General features: G+C 40.3%; 1 protein-coding gene across 1 annotated transcript in view; it reads right to left on the bottom strand.

Moving 5' to 3' along the window:
- Positions 1-16,511, bottom strand: part of GTPBP1 (GTP-binding protein 1) — an 81,017-nt gene that overhangs the window by 27,042 nt on the left and 37,464 nt on the right. The window contains exons 10-11 of the mRNA XM_071683267.1: positions 15,722-15,913; positions 277-387 (exon numbers count right to left, since the gene is read on the bottom strand). Coding sequence (XP_071539368.1) covers positions 277-387; positions 15,722-15,913 — 303 coding nt within the window. The remainder of the gene's footprint in view (positions 1-276; positions 388-15,721; positions 15,914-16,511) is intronic.

Raw genomic sequence — 16,511 nt, 5'->3', positions numbered from 1 at the left:
GTACAAGGTAGGCAAATGAAATTAACTTAAACATTTTGCACAAACCCAGCTGCCTGGAACTGCTTTCTCTGGTTTTTACTCAAATAGATAGACCAGGTAGCTCTCTAGAGTGGACTACAAGGCAAAAAAAGAACTCCATTGTCTAGTTTCCAAAGAAAAGAACTTCTCCCATTGTAATGCTTCTAATAATAACCAAGGCTGACTATTATATCTCCCTAACTAAAACTGCTGATCCTACTTTCAAGCAACACTAAAAACATTTCCCTTTGAACTAACCTGCTTGACCATCTTCATAATCTTATGATTCTTCTGGTGCTGGAGGGAAGCAACCTTAGGGATGACCTCCAGTACACGGCCTACAGCCTTGGTGCGACCTTCACGGAACACCTGTCAACATCAGGTACTTTAGCTTAGCATAATGCTGTCTGTATATGTCAGTAGGCAAAATGGACATTCATACTTAAAAAGCAATTCTTCCCTGAAAATATGATAACAAAGTAAGATGAATATCAATGCTTATATGAACAAACTAGTAAAGAGGTGTACAGATTAGGGACTGGATTCCATGTTACTTCTAACAGGTATGAATCCAGCCAATGTAACAAAGTCATTCCACAGAAAGTTAAAGTTATTATGTGCATTATCATACTTTTTCATATGTATTAACTACTTCCTGCACAAGCATGGTAGTGTCAAGTACATAAAACTGCACATTACAAGAAGAAATTCATAGTTTCTTCCTTTGTTCCTCCTTTTGGAGAGTAATAATTCAGGAGGGAAGGATTTCAAGCCCCTAGCTCCCCCTTGCCCCAGTTAATCTTCCCCTATGATTGAAGAAATATGTGGGCAGTATTCATTCTCCCCTATCCCGAGGAATTTTATTGAGCTCTTCTGTATGTTAAAAAAAAAAGGTTTCATTCGTGCAAGTACAAGTAAATGGTATCATTGACAATGTCAGTGTTTCACACACTCATGATCTTGCCCAAATAGCCCAGTTCTTGGGGAAAGGCCTATTCTACAAGTAAAATCTTTACTAACCTCAGCTAAAGCATACAGCTGAGGTAAAAGAAGGAAAAATAATTTTTAGGTTGGACTGTTTCTAAATTCTGAGATAGCTAGAGGGATGATTTTTAGTCAGTCTTATCCAGATACAGTAACTGAGACATGACAAAGAATGCACTCTTTACTGAATGTCTACCACTCAAAAATATTTCTTCATAGGCCAGTGATTTCTTCAAGGGCTTGAGCAATCACTGCCTCCAAAACTCAACGAACTGTTACAACAATATCAACCACCCTGATGTCGCTAAGTTTGTTCCTGATCAAAAATTGTGAGAAAAGCACCTGTTGCAATAAAATCAGGTCAACCATAACCACACATCATGAATGTGTTCTAAACTCAACAGAGTTTCAAAGATAATTCCATTACTGGAAGAGAATAACACAAACTCACAAACTGCTACAATGCATCCTGCATCACTATGTACAATGAAAGAGAAAAGTTAGTGTCAGTAAAGGAGACACACCAAACATGTATAACTTGCTTTGTTTTTGGAAATCTTCTATCCCCACAGCTCATCCCAAGACCTAGTTGGCATATTACTTCAACACTCAGTCAGATTGTTTTGGCCCCAGCTCTTAGGCCTACATAACCATCATATCCAGATTCGTCTGCTACTTTTTTTACCACAGATCCTTATCAAGGCCTTTCCAAACTTTACTACAATGGTTTCTAGTGGATACACACAGCATTTATTTCTTGTGCGTTAATGTGCGATCATGTAAAGCACAACTTCAAATGACTACAATAGTTGAAAATTAACACTTCTGCGAGGTACTCTGAATCTGGACAAATTATACTTTCACAATAAAAACACACCTAAATAACTTGAATTAAAAAACATATAAACATATAGAGATGCTCTGTGGAAGGTATTAAGAATATATGGTGTGGGAAGAAGTGATTGGTTCTCAGTGAATGTAGGTTTGCGGCAGGGGTGCGTGATGTCTCCATGGTTGTTTAATTTGTTTATGGATGGGGTTGTTAGGGAGGTAAATGCAAGAGTTTTGGAAAGAGGGGCAAGTATGAAGTCTGTTGGGGATGAGAGAGCTTGGGAAGTGAGTCAGTTGTTGTTCGCTGATGATACAGCGCTGGTGGCTGATTCATGTGAGAAACTGCAGAAGCTGGTGACTGAGTTTGGTAAAGTGTGTGAAAGAAGAAAGTTAAGAGTAAATGTGAATAAGAGCAAGGTAATTAGGCTACAGTAGGGTTGAGGGTCAAGTCAATTGGGAGGTAAGTTTGAATGGAGAAAAACTGGAGGAAGTAAAGTGTTTTAGATATCTGGGAGTGGATCTGGCAGCGGATGGAACCATGGAAGCGGAGGTGGATCATAGGGTGGGGGAGGGGGCGAAAATCCTGGGAGCCTTGAAGAATGTGTGGAAGTCGAGAACATTATCTCGGAAAGCAAAAATGGGTATGTTTGAAGGAACAGTGGTTCCAACAATGTTGTATGGTTGCGAGGCGTGGGCTATGGATAGAGTTGTGCGCAGGAGGATGGATGTGCTGGAAGTGAGATGTTGGAGGACAATGTGTGGTGTGAGGTGGTTTGATCGAGTAAGTAACATAAGGGTAAGAGAGATGTGTGGAAATAAAAAGAGCGTGGTTGAGAGAGCAGAAGAGGGTGTTTTGAAGTGGTTTGGGCACATGGAGAGAATGAGTGAGAAAAGATTGACCAAGAGGATATATGTGTCGGAGGTGGACGGAACGAGGAGAAGTGGGAGACCAAATTGGAGGTGGAAAGATGGAGTGAAAAAGATTTTGTGTGATCAGGGCCTGAACATGCAGGAGGGTGAAAGGAGGGCAAGGAATAGAGCGAATTGGATCGATGTGGTATACCGGGGTCGACGTGCTGTCAGTGGATTGAATCAGGGCATGTGAAGCGTCTGGGGTAAACCATGGAAAGCTGTGTAGGTATGTATATTTGCGTGTGTGGACGTATGTATATACATGTGTACGGGGGTGGGTTGGGCCATTTCTTTCGTCTGTTTCCTTGCGCTACCTCGCAAACGCGGGAGACCGACAAAAAAAAAAAAAAATCAACTGAAGTTATTCCCTATTCCACATGTAAACAGACACTTTTAATACAAGTGGTGGATGAATTGAACAGACTGACTTGAGGACATGGTTAATGAAGATGACATACATAAATTCTAGAGGTTGTATGACAGTAGGAAGCGTTCAAGTAATAGGGCCCTACGACTATAAAACTACCTTTCTGTACAGTTCAAATAGGAAATTACAACATGTAATTAGTAATGACATCAAGGGAGTGGCAGGGAGGGGAGAAATAAGTTTACAATCTGCCCAATGACAGTATCTCTCCGGGCCCATGATGGCCCAAGTTACTCTTGCACACTACCAACAATATGAAACACATAAAACCAAGAAACAATGCTTAAACAGCATAAAAGCAATGCACCAAGCTTCCTGGAGTTTATATAGTTCTCACAAACGTAAATATACAAAACCATACATCTGTGAAACATCTTTCAGGTAAACAGCTATAAACAAACTAAAAGCTGATTGACAGAGCTCAAGATGTAGTCACCATGGATATTAAATTATAATTAAAATCTGAAATTACAACTAAAACCCATGCTAACACTTCAGGTGCTATGGTACTAAACTAAGACAAGAAGCTTCAAGAGGAAATGGATAGATATCTGCCAGAAAATACTAACCTGTGTCAACACAGCTGGGTTAGGAATGTGTACGGTGTGAAGTTGGAGAAGATATAACTGGTTTTCAAGATGAACTAACATATCTCCAGGAAAATCAGGTGCAGAAGCAACATTTTGAAAGTCTACCGTACACTGAATTTTGCGTTCAACTCAAGGATAAGCCTATTCTGCCTTGTGAGGCTGAAAAAGTTCTTCTTCCTTTCCCTTCCATATACCTCTGTGAATGAGGCTTTTCAGCTCTTGTGACGATCAAGACTAAAGCAAGGAAACACCAGAATCCTCAGCATTATTTGCGCTGTTCCCTATCCATCAACATAAAGCCAAATCTGGAAGAACTTGCCCATAAAATGAAGGAACATCATGTCAGCCACTAAAATACTAAATGTTTTCTTCCTTTTAAATTTTTGCAATGAAGTCCATTTGAAGAAAGAAATTATCAAATTCTTGTCATTTGTGTGATCACAGAAAAGCATCACCATGGTAACCAGTTTTTGTTTACTAAATTCATAAACAAAGAATCAAGAGTCAGAAGGGCTCATTCATGAAGCAGTGTCATAGTTGCCAGTCAAAAGTTTGGTAATCTTTGCTTGCCTAATTATGCAAAAATTACATTCGCATGAAGTTTTGCCTTTCATTTTTGTCTATCAGTATGAATACTGAAATTTACTGATTGTCAAATTAAAGTAAAATTCAGTAAAATTTAATAGATAAAACTAAATTAAATAACACTGAAACTATGTTTTTGCCCTGAGGGTCACCAGACCAAAAAATTCTGTGTTCAAGGTCACATCCAAAAAGGTTTGGGAAACACTGCTTCAGGATAAAGGCAAAAGCTAAAAACTCTCTATTTCATCACAAACTAAAGAACACAAACAAACTGCTTCAAATTTCTTTATGAGCAAACATGCAATACTGTTCATTAAAAGGTTAAGAAACAGCACTGGAGTTCACCAGTTATGGAGACTTTAGCCTAGGCCACCTCCTTCAGGGAATTCTCCAAGGGAATGTGCATCTAAGATACATAGATATATAGACAGATAGATAGATTCTCTCTCTCCTAGCTTTGAACAATATGAGGTCTTGTCAAATGGTAAACTTCAAGTTGGTTTCTAAATCAAATGGCCCCATAAAGTTTGTGGAGTTTACAACTATATGCTTAATTTGCTGTATAATTTTTGAAAGTACTGCTATATTAAACCTGATATAATGCTTGCTATCGCTGGAGACAGAGGAGACAGAATATTTCCCAAGTATTCCCTGTGTGTCGTAGAAGGCGCCAAAAGGGAAGGGTGCAGGGTACTGGAAATCTTCCCCTCCCAATTTTACTTTTCCAAAAGGAACAGAGAAGGGGGCCAAGTGAGGATATTCCCTCTAAGGCTTAGCCCTCTGTTCTTAACACTACCTCACTAATGTGGGAAATGGTGAATATATATGAAAAAAATAAAGTTTGCTATTCCCTCTTGCATTGTGAGTACCACCAGAAACCTAGACACCTCTCAAATGTTAAGAAAAGAATTATTTATTTTGCTTTATTTATTTATTTTGCTTTGTCGCTGTCTCCCGCGTTAGCGAGGTAGTGCAAGGAAACAGACGAAAGAATGGCCCAACCCACCCACATACACATGTATATACATACACGTCCACACACGCAAGTATACATACATATACATCTCAATGTACACATATATATACACACACAGACATATACATATATACACATGCACATAATTCATACTGTCTGCCTTTATTTGTTCCCATCGCCACCTCGCCACACATGGAATAACAACCCCCTCCCCACTCATGTGTGCGAGGTAGCGCAAGGAAAAGACACCAAAGGCCCCATTCGTTCACACTCAGTCTCTAGCTGTCATGTAATAATGCACCGAAACCACAGCTCCCTTTCCACATCCAGGCCCCACACAACTTTCCATGGTTTACCCCAGACACTTCACATGCCCTGGTTCGATCCATTGACAGCACGTCGACCCCGGTATACCACATCGTTCCAATTCACTCTATTCCTTGCACGCCTTTCACCCTCCTGCATGTTCAGGCCCCGATCACTCAAAATCTTTTTCACTCCATCTTTCCACCTCCAATTTGGTCTCCCACTGCTCCTCGTTCCCTCCACCTCTGGCACATATATCCTCTTGGTCAATCTTTCCTCACTCATTCTCTCCATGTGACCAAACCATTTCAAAACACCCTCTTCTGCTCTCTCAACCACACTCTTTTTATTTCCACACATCTCTCTTACCCTTACATTACTTACTCGATCAAACCACCTCACACCACATATTGTCCTCAAACATCTCATTTCCAGCACATCCACCCTCCTGCGCACAACTCTATCCATAGCCCACGCCTCGCAACCATACAACATTGTTGGAACCACTATTCCTTCAAACATACCCATTTTTGCTTTCCGAGATAATGTTCTCGACTTCCAAACTTTCTTCAAGGCTCCCAGAATTTTTGCCCCCTCCCCCACCCTATGATTCACTACCGCTTCCATGGTTCCATCCGCTGCCAGATCCACTCCCAGATATCTAAAACACTTTACTTCCTCCAGTTTTTCTCCATTCAAACTTACCTCCCAATTGACTTGACCCTCAACCCTACTGTACCTAATAACCTTGCTCTTATTCACATTTACTCTTAACTTTCTTCTTTCACACACTTTACCAAACTCAGTCACCAGCTTCTGCAGTTTCTTACATGAATCAGCCACCAGTGCTGTATCATCAGCGAACAACAACTGACTCACTTCCCAAGCTCTCTCATCCACAACAGACTGCATACTTGCCCCTCTTTCCAAGACTGCATACTTGCCCCTCTTTCCAAAACTCTTGCATTCACCTCCCTAACAACCCCATCCATAAACAAATTAAACAACCATGGAGACATCACACACCCCTGCTGCAAACCTACATTCACTGAGAACCAATCACTTTCCTCTCTTCCTACACGTACACATGCCTTACATCCTTGATAAAAACTTTTCACTGCTTCTAACAACTTGCCTCCCACACCATATATTCTTAAAACCTTCCACAGAGCATCTCTATCAACTCTATTATATGCCTTCTCCAGATCCATAAATGCTACATACAAATCCATTTGTTTTTCTAAGTATTTCTCACGTACATTCTTCAAAGCAAACACCTGATCCACACATCCTCTACCAATTCTGAAACCACGCTGCTCTTCCCCAATCTGATGCTCCGTACATGCCTTCACCCTCTCAATCAATACCCTCCCATATAATTTACCAGGAATACTCAACAAACTTATACCTCTGTAATTTGAGCACTCGCTCTTATCCCCTTTGCCTTTGTACAATGGCACTATGCAAGCATTCCGCCAATCCTCAGGCACCTCACCATGAATCATACATACATTAAATAACCTTACCAACCAGTCAACAATACAGTCATCCCCTTTTTTTTTAATAAATTCCACTGCAATACCATCCAAACCTGCTGCCTTGCCGGCTTTCATCTTCCGTAAAGCTTTTACTACCTTTTCTCTATTTCTTTCTTTCTTTCGTACTATTCGCCATTTCCCACGTCAGTGAGGTAGCGTTAAGAACAGAGGAATGGGCCTTTGAGGGAACATCCTCACCTGGCCCCCTTCTCTGTTCCTTCTTTTGGAAAATTGAAAAAAACGAGAGGGGAGGATTTCCAGCCACCCGCTCCCTCCCCTTTTAGTCGCCTTCTACGACACGCAGGGAATACATGGGAAGTATTCTTTCTCCCCTATCCCCTATCCCCTATCCCTATCCCCTATCTCTATTTACCAAATCATTTTCCCTAACCCTCTCACTTTGCACACCACCTCGACCAAAACACCCTATATCTGCCACTCTATCATCAAACACATTCAACAACCCTTCAAAATACTCACTCCATCTCCTTCTCACATCACCACTACTTGTTATCACCTCCCCATTAGCCCCCTTCACTGAAGTTCCCATTTGCTCCCTTGTCTTACGCACTTTATTTACCACCTTCCGAAACATCTTTTTATTCTCCCTAAAATTTAATGATACTCTCTCACCCCAACTCTCATTTGCCCTTTTTTTCACCTCTTGCACCTTTCTCTTGACCTCCTGCCTCTTTCTTTTATACCTCTCCCACTCATTTGCATTTTTTTCCCTGCAAAAATCGTCCAAATGCCTCTCTCTTCTCTTTCACTAATAATCAGATATAATTCCCATAACAACTTAATATTCTCTCTAAAATGAAAAAACAAATAAGGAAACATATAACACAAACCTACAATAATAAGGTGTCTCCATAAGCCTCATATTCATTTGAAACTGATACAGCATGAAATAAACTGTTCACCTGAATAGCATTACCATTTTTAATCCACTCTTGAGGTATTCTGGATGTTTGATGAACCGGAAGTGAACAATAGCCTTATCTCCCGTTCTCAGACACTCCTTGTCCATAGCAATGATAGATGCAGTCTGTCGTACTGAGCCCACATGAACCATGGCCTGATACTTTGTACTGATAGTTGTTGGGTGATGTAGAACCAATATCTCTCCCTGAAAACATGGATTTCCTTTAACAGTAATACCTTATAACTCATTTTCAAACTGGTCTGACACACAACGTTTCTTTCTGCACTGTATCAGCCTAGACATTTCATAAACAGAAAATAATTCCCTTGTTCCTCATGCAAATTCCTGTGCAGGACAGTCTCTGTTGTTACAATAAAAAATTATAAAAAAAGCCATTCAAAAATTGCTAAATTAGATACAAACCATGTCTCATTCATGAAAGTTTCTTCTCAGTATTACAATACCAAGAGACCATGAAATAATTTGCATTATTATAAACCAACCACCACAGGCCACACAAAGCAATGCCAATCTTTACTTTATCATACATCAACCACCATGGCCACATAAAGCAAAGCCAATCAAGAATCCTTCCCAGAGCACTGGATCCATATCCGAAATCATTTAGAATGAAAGCGGGAAGACAAGAATTAGAACACAGGGTCAGTCTAATTATTGTTACAGAAGACATATATACACTTTATTCCTGAAAGATGGTTTGAATATGAAAATAGACTAACACACTTCATACTTCTCACATGTAATGTACCATCGCTGTCCTCAAAAAGTGTACTGAAAACATAATGCAAACACTGCCACCATTGGATGCCTCTCCTTACCTAACAACAAACAATCCAGAAAAAAATTATTCTTTTCTAAAGCCAAATCCACATTTTGTTAATCTTGAAAACACCACAACCTTATTTAGAAAGAATAAATTTACAATTAATAATTCCCCAACAAACCCAAAGAACAGGATATATACCTAATCACTTGAATGCTCTGAAATATGAGAGAATTTTAGCTCTACAAGTATGAAAAACCACTTCTCTACCAAAGGCAGAGCCCTATGAGCAACAGGAGCACTTGCTTGCAAAGAGTCTTAAATTTCTCCTTTCACACACTCTCCCAAACTCAGACACTAGCTCTTTCTCACTCAGACCTATGTCATCCAGAAACAGTAAATGATTCACCTCCCAGCTTCCCAACTGAAAATATATAGATATATATATATATATATATATATATATATACATACAAATAGATTTGTATGTAGCATTTATGGATCTGGAGAAGGCATATGATAGATACATACAAATAGATTTGTATGTAGCATTTATGGATCTGGAGAAGGCATATGATAGAGTTGATAGAGATGCTCTGTGGAAGGTATTAAGATTATATGGTGTGGGAGGCAAGTTGTTAGAAGCAGTGAAAAGTTTTTATCGAGGATGTAAGGCATGTGTACGTGTAGGAAGAGAGGAAAGTGATTGGTTCTCAGTGAATGCAGGTTTGCGGCAGGGGTGTGTGATGTCTCCATGGTTGTTTAATTTGTTTATGGATGGGGTTGTTAGGGAGGTGAATGCAAGAGTTTTGGAAAGAGGGGCAAGTATGAAGTCTGTTGGGGATGAGAGAGCTTGGGAAGTGAGTCAGTTGTTGTTCGCTGATGATACAGCGCTGGTGGCTGATTCATGTGAGAAACTGCAGAAGCTGGTGACTGAGTTTGGTAAAGTGTGTGAAAGAAGAAAGTTAAGAGTAAATGTGAATAAGAGCAAGGTTATTAGGTACAGTAGGGTTGAGGGTCAAGTCAATTGGGAGGTAAGTTTGAATGGAGAAAAACTGGAGGAAGTAAAGTGTTTTAGATATCTGGGAGTGGATCTGGCAGCGGATGGAACCATGGAAGCGGATGTGGATCATAGGGTGGGGGAGGGGGCGAAAATCCTGGGAGCCTTGAAGAATGTGTGGAAGTCGAGAACATTATCTCGGAAAGCAAAAATGGGTATGTTTGAAGGAATAGTGGTTCCAACAATGTTGTATGGTTGCGAGGCGTGGGCTATGGATAGAGTTGTGCGCAGGAGGATGGATGTGCTGGAAATGAGATGTTTGAGGACAATGTGTGGTGTGAGGTGGTTTGATCGAGTAAGTAACGTAAGGGTAAGAGAGATGTGTGGAAATAAAAAGAGCGTGGTTGAGAGAGCAGAAGAGGGTGTTTTGAAATGGTTTGGGCACATGGAGAGAATGAGTGAGGAAAGATTGACCAAGAGGATATATGTGTCGGAGGTGGAGGGAACGAGGAGAAGTGGGAGACCAAATTGGAGGTGGAAAGATGGAGTGAAAAGATTTTGTGTGATCGGGGCCTGAACATGCAGGAGGGTGAAAGGAGGGCAAGGAATAGAGTGAATTGGATCGATGTGGTATACCGGGGTTGACGTGCTGTCAGTGGATTGAATCAGGGCATGTGAAGCGTCTGGGGTAAACCATGGAAAGCTGTGTAGGTATGTATATTTGCGTGTGTGGACGTATGTATATACATGTGTACGGGGTGGGTTGGGCCATTTCTTTCGTCTGTTTCCTTGCGCTACCTCGCAAACGCGGGAGACCAAAACAAAAAAAAAAAAAATCAACTGAAGTTATTCCCTATTCCACATGTAAACAGACACTTTTAATACAAGTGGTGGATGAATTGAACAGACTGACTTGAGGACATGGTTAATGAAGATGACATACATAAATTCTAGAGGTTGTATGACAGTAGGAAGCGTTCAAGTAATAGGGCCCTACGACTATAAAACTACCTTTCTGTACAGTTCAAATAGGAAATTACAACATGTAATTAGTAATGACATCAAGGGAGTGGCAGGGAGGGGAGAAATAAGTTTACAATCTCCCCAATGACAGTATCTCTCCGGGCCCATGATGGCCCAAGTTACTCTTGCACACTACCAACAATATGAAACACATAAAACCAAGAAACAATGCTTAAACAGCATAAAAGCAATGCACCAAGCTTCCTGGAGTTTATATAGTTCTCACAAACGTAAATATACAAAACCATACATCTGTGAAACATCTTTCAGGTAAACAGCTATAAACAAACTAAAAGCTGATTGACAGAGCTCAAGATGTAGTCACCATGGATATTAAATTATAATTAAAATCTGAAATTACAACTAAAACCCATGCTAACACTTCAGGTGCTATGGTACTAAACTAAGACAAGAAGCTTCAAGAGGAAATGGATAGATATCTGCCAGAAAATACTAACCTGTGTCAACACAGCTGGGTTAGGAATGTGTACGGTGTGAAGTTGGAGAAGATATAACTGGTTTTCAAGATGAACTAACATATCTCCAGGAAAATCAGGTGCAGAAGCAACATTTTGAAAGTCTACCGTACACTGAATTTTGCGTTTCAACTCAAGGATAAGCCTATTCTGCCTTGTGAGGCTGAAAAAGTTCTTCTTCCTTTCCCTTCCATATACCTCTGTGAATGAGGCTTTTCAGCTCTTGTGACGATCAAGACTAAAGCAAGGAAACACCAGAATCCTCAGCATTATTTGCGCTGTTCCCTATCCATCAACATAAAGCCAAATCTGGAAGAACTTGCCCATAAAATGAAGGAACATCATGTCAGCCACTAAAATACTAAATGTTTTCTTCCTTTTAAATTTTTGCAATGAAGTCCATTTGAAGAAAGAAATTATCAAATTCTTGTCATTTGTGTGATCACAGAAAAGCATCACCATGGTAACCAGTTTTTGTTTACTAAATTCATAAACAAAGAATCAAGAGTCAGAAGGGCTCATTCATGAAGCAGTGTCATAGTTGCCAGTCAAAAGTTTGGTAATCTTTGCTTGCCTTATTATGCAAAAATTACATTCGCATGAAGTTTTGCCTTTCATTTTTGTCTATCAGTATGAATACTGAAATTTACTGATTGTCAAATTAAAGTAAAATTCAGTAAAATTTAATAGATAAAACTAAATTAAATAACACTGAAACTATGTTTTTGCCCTGAGGGTCACCAGACCAAAAAAATTCTGTGTTCAAGGTCACATCCAAAAAGGTTTGGGAAACACTGCTTCAGGATAAAGGCAAAAGCTAAAAACTCTCTATTTCATCACAAACTAAAGAACACAAACAAACTGCTTCAAATTTCTTTATGAGCAAACATGCAATACTGTTCATTAAAAGGTTAAGAAACAGCACTGGAGTTCACCAGTTATGGAGACTTTAGCCTAGGCCACCTCCTTCAGGGAATTCTCCAAGGGAATGTGCATCTAAGATACATAGATATATAGACAGATAGATAGATTCTCTCTCTCCTAGCTTTGAACAATATGAGGTCTTGTCAAATGGTAAACTTCAAGTTGGTTTCTAAATCAAATGGCCCCATAAAGTTTGTGGAGTTTACAACTATATGCTTAATTTGCTGTATAATTTTTGAAAGTACTGCTATATTAAACCTGATATAATGCTTGCTATCGCTGGAGACAGAGGAGACAGAATATTTCCCAAGTATTCCCTGTGTGTCGTAGAAGGCGCCAAAAGGGAAGGGTGCAGGGTACTGGAAATCTTCCCCTTCCAATTTTACTTTTCCAAAAGGAACAGAGAAGGGGGCCAAGTGAGGATATTCCCTCTAAGGCTTAGCCCTCTGTTCTTAACACTACCTCACTAATGTGGGAAATGGTGAATATATATGAAAAAAATAATGTTTGCTATTCCCTCTTGCATTGTGAGTACCACCAGAAACCTAGACACCTCTCAAATGTTGAGAAAAGAATTATTTATTTTGCTTTATTTATTTATTTTGCTTTGTCGCTGTCTCCCGCGTTAGCGAGGTAGAGCAAGGAAACAGACGAAAGAATGGCCCAACCCGCCCACATACACATGTATATACATACACGTCCACACACGCAAATATACATACATATACATCTCAATGTACACATATATATACACACACAGACATATACATATATACACATGCACATAATTCATACTGTCTGCCTTTATTTGTTCCCATCGCCACCTCGCCACACATGGAATAACAACCCCCTCCCCCCTCATGTGTGCGAGGTAGCGCAAGGAAAAGACACCAAAGGCCCCATTCGTTCACACTCAGTCTCTAGCTGTCATGTAATAATGCACCGAAACCACAGCTCCCTTTCCACATCCAGGCCCCACACAACTTTCCATGGTTTACCCCAGACACTTCACATGCCCTGGTTCGATCCATTGACAGCACGTCGACCCCGGTATACCACATCGTTCCAATTCACTCTATTCCTTGCACGCCTTTCACCCTCCTGCATGTTCAGGCCCCGATCACTCAAAATCTTTTTCACTCCATCTTTCCACCTCCAATTTGGTCTCCCACTGCTCCTCGTTCCCTCCACCTCTGGCACATATATCCTCTTGGTCAATCTTTCCTCACTCATTCTCTCCATGTGACCAAACCATTTCAAAACACCCTCTTCTGCTCTCTCAACCACACTCTTTTTATTTCCACACATCTCTCTTACCCTTACATTACTTACTCGATCAAACCACCTCACACCACATATTGTCCTCAAACATCTCATTTCCAGCACATCCACCCTCCTGCGCACAACTCTATCCATAGCCCACGCCTCGCAACCATACAACATTGTTGGAACCACTATTCCTTCAAACATACCCATTTTTGCTTTCCGAGATAATGTTCTCGACTTCCAAACTTTCTTCAAGGCTCCCAGAATTTTTGCCCCCTCCCCCACCCTATGATTCACTACCGCTTCCATGGTTCCATCCGCTGCCAGATCCACTCCCAGATATCTAAAACACTTTACTTCCTCCAGTTTTTCTCCATTCAAACTTACCTCCCAATTGACTTGACCCTCAACCCTACTGTACCTAATAACCTTGCTCTTATTCACATTTACTCTTAACTTTCTTCTTTCACACACTTTACCAAACTCAGTCACCAGCTTCTGCAGTTTCTTACATGAATCAGCCACCAGTGCTGTATCATCAGCGAACAACAACTGACTCACTTCCCAAGCTCTCTCATCCACAACAGACTGCATACTTGCCCCTCTTTCCAAGACTGCATACTTGCCCCTCTTTCCAAAACTCTTGCATTCACCTCCCTAACAACCCCATCCATAAACAAATTAAACAACCATGGAGACATCACACACCCCTGCTGCAAACCTACATTCACTGAGAACCAATCACTTTCCTCTCTTCCTACACGTACACATGCCTTACATCCTTGATAAAAACTTTTCACTGCTTCTAACAACTTGCCTCCCACACCATATATTCTTAAAACCTTCCACAGAGCATCTCTATCAACTCTATTATATGCCTTCTCCAGATCCATAAATGCTACATACAAATCCATTTGTTTTTCTAAGTATTTCTCACGTACATTCTTCAAAGCAAACACCTGATCCACACATCCTCTACCAATTCTGAAACCACGCTGCTCTTCCCCAATCTGATGCTCCGTACATGCCTTCACCCTCTCAATCAATACCCTCCCATATAATTTACCAGGAATACTCAACAAACTTATACCTCTGTAATTTGAGCACTCGCTCTTATCCCCTTTGCCTTTGTACAATGGCACTATGCAAGCATTCCGCCAATCCTCAGGCACCTCACCATGAATCATACATACATTAAATAACCTTACCAACCAGTCAACAATACAGTCATCCCCTTTTTTTTTAATAAATTCCACTGCAATACCATCCAAACCTGCTGCCTTGCCGGCTTTCATCTTCCGTAAAGCTTTTACTACCTTTTCTCTATTTCTTTCTTTCTTTCGTACTATTCGCCATTTCCCACGTCAGTGAGGTAGCGTTAAGAACAGAGGAATGGGCCTTTGAGGGAACATCCTCACCTGGCCCCCTTCTCTGTTCCTTCTTTTGGAAAATTGAAAAAAACGAGAGGGGAGGATTTCCAGCCACCCGCTCCCTCCCCTTTTAGTCGCCTTCTACGACACGCAGGGAATACATGGGAAGTATTCTTTCTCCCCTATCCCCTATCCCCTATCCCTATCCCCTATCTCTATTTACCAAATCATTTTCCCTAACCCTCTCACTTTGCACACCACCTCGACCAAAACACCCTATATCTGCCACTCTATCATCAAACACATTCAACAACCCTTCAAAATACTCACTCCATCTCCTTCTCACATCACCACTACTTGTTATCACCTCCCCATTAGCCCCCTTCACTGAAGTTCCCATTTGCTCCCTTGTCTTACGCACTTTATTTACCACCTTCCGAAACATCTTTTTATTCTCCCTAAAATTTAATGATACTCTCTCACCCCAACTCTCATTTGCCCTTTTTTTCACCTCTTGCACCTTTCTCTTGACCTCCTGCCTCTTTCTTTTATACCTCTCCCACTCATTTGCATTTTTTCCCTGCAAAAATCGTCCAAATGCCTCTCTCTTCTCTTTCACTAATAATCAGATATAATTCCCATAACAACTTAATATTCTCTCTAAAATGAAAAAACAAATAAGGAAACATATAACACAAACCTACAATAATAAGGTGTCTCCATAAGCCTCATATTCATTTGAAACTGATACAGCATGAAATAAACTGTTCACCTGAATAGCATTACCATTTTTAATCCACTCTTGAGGTATTCTGGATGTTTGATGAACCGGAAGTGAACAATAGCCTTATCTCCCGTTCTCAGACACTCCTTGTCCATAGCAATGATAGATGCAGTCTGTCGTACTGAGCCCACATGAACCATGGCCTGATACTTTGTACTGATAGTTGTTGGGTGATGTAGAACCAATATCTCTCCCTGAAAACATGGATTTCCTTTAACAGTAATACCTTATAACTCATTTTCAAACTGGTCTGACACACAACGTTTCTTTCTGCACTGTATCAGCCTAGACATTTCATAAACAGAAAATAATTCCCTTGTTCCTCATGCAAATTCCTGTGCAGGACAAAGTCTCTGTTGTTACAATAAAAAATTATAAAAAAAGCCATTCAAAAATTGCTAAATTAGATACAAACCATGTCTCATTCATGAAAGTTTCTTCTCAGTATTACAATACCAAGAGACCATGAAATAATTTGCATTATTATAAACCAACCACCACAGGCCACACAAAGCAATGCCAATCTTTACTTTATCATACATCAACCACCATGGCCACATAAAGCAAAGCCAATCAAGAATCCTTCCCAGAGCACTGGATCCATATCCGAAATCATTTAGAATGAAAGCGGGAAGACAAGAATTAGAACACAGGGTCAGTCTAATTATTGTTACAGAAGACATATATACACTTTATTCCTGAAAGATGGTTTGAATATGAAAATAGACTAACACACTTCATACTTCTCACATGTAATGTACCATCGCTGTCCTCAAAAAGTGTACTGAAAAC

This window comes from Panulirus ornatus, chromosome 3 (assembly GCF_036320965.1).
Source record: "Panulirus ornatus isolate Po-2019 chromosome 3, ASM3632096v1, whole genome shotgun sequence".
NCBI classification, from domain to species: domain Eukaryota; kingdom Metazoa; phylum Arthropoda; class Malacostraca; order Decapoda; family Palinuridae; genus Panulirus; species Panulirus ornatus.
Note: the sequence above shows the minus strand (reverse complement) of the source record. Positions and strands in the feature narration are given on the sequence as shown.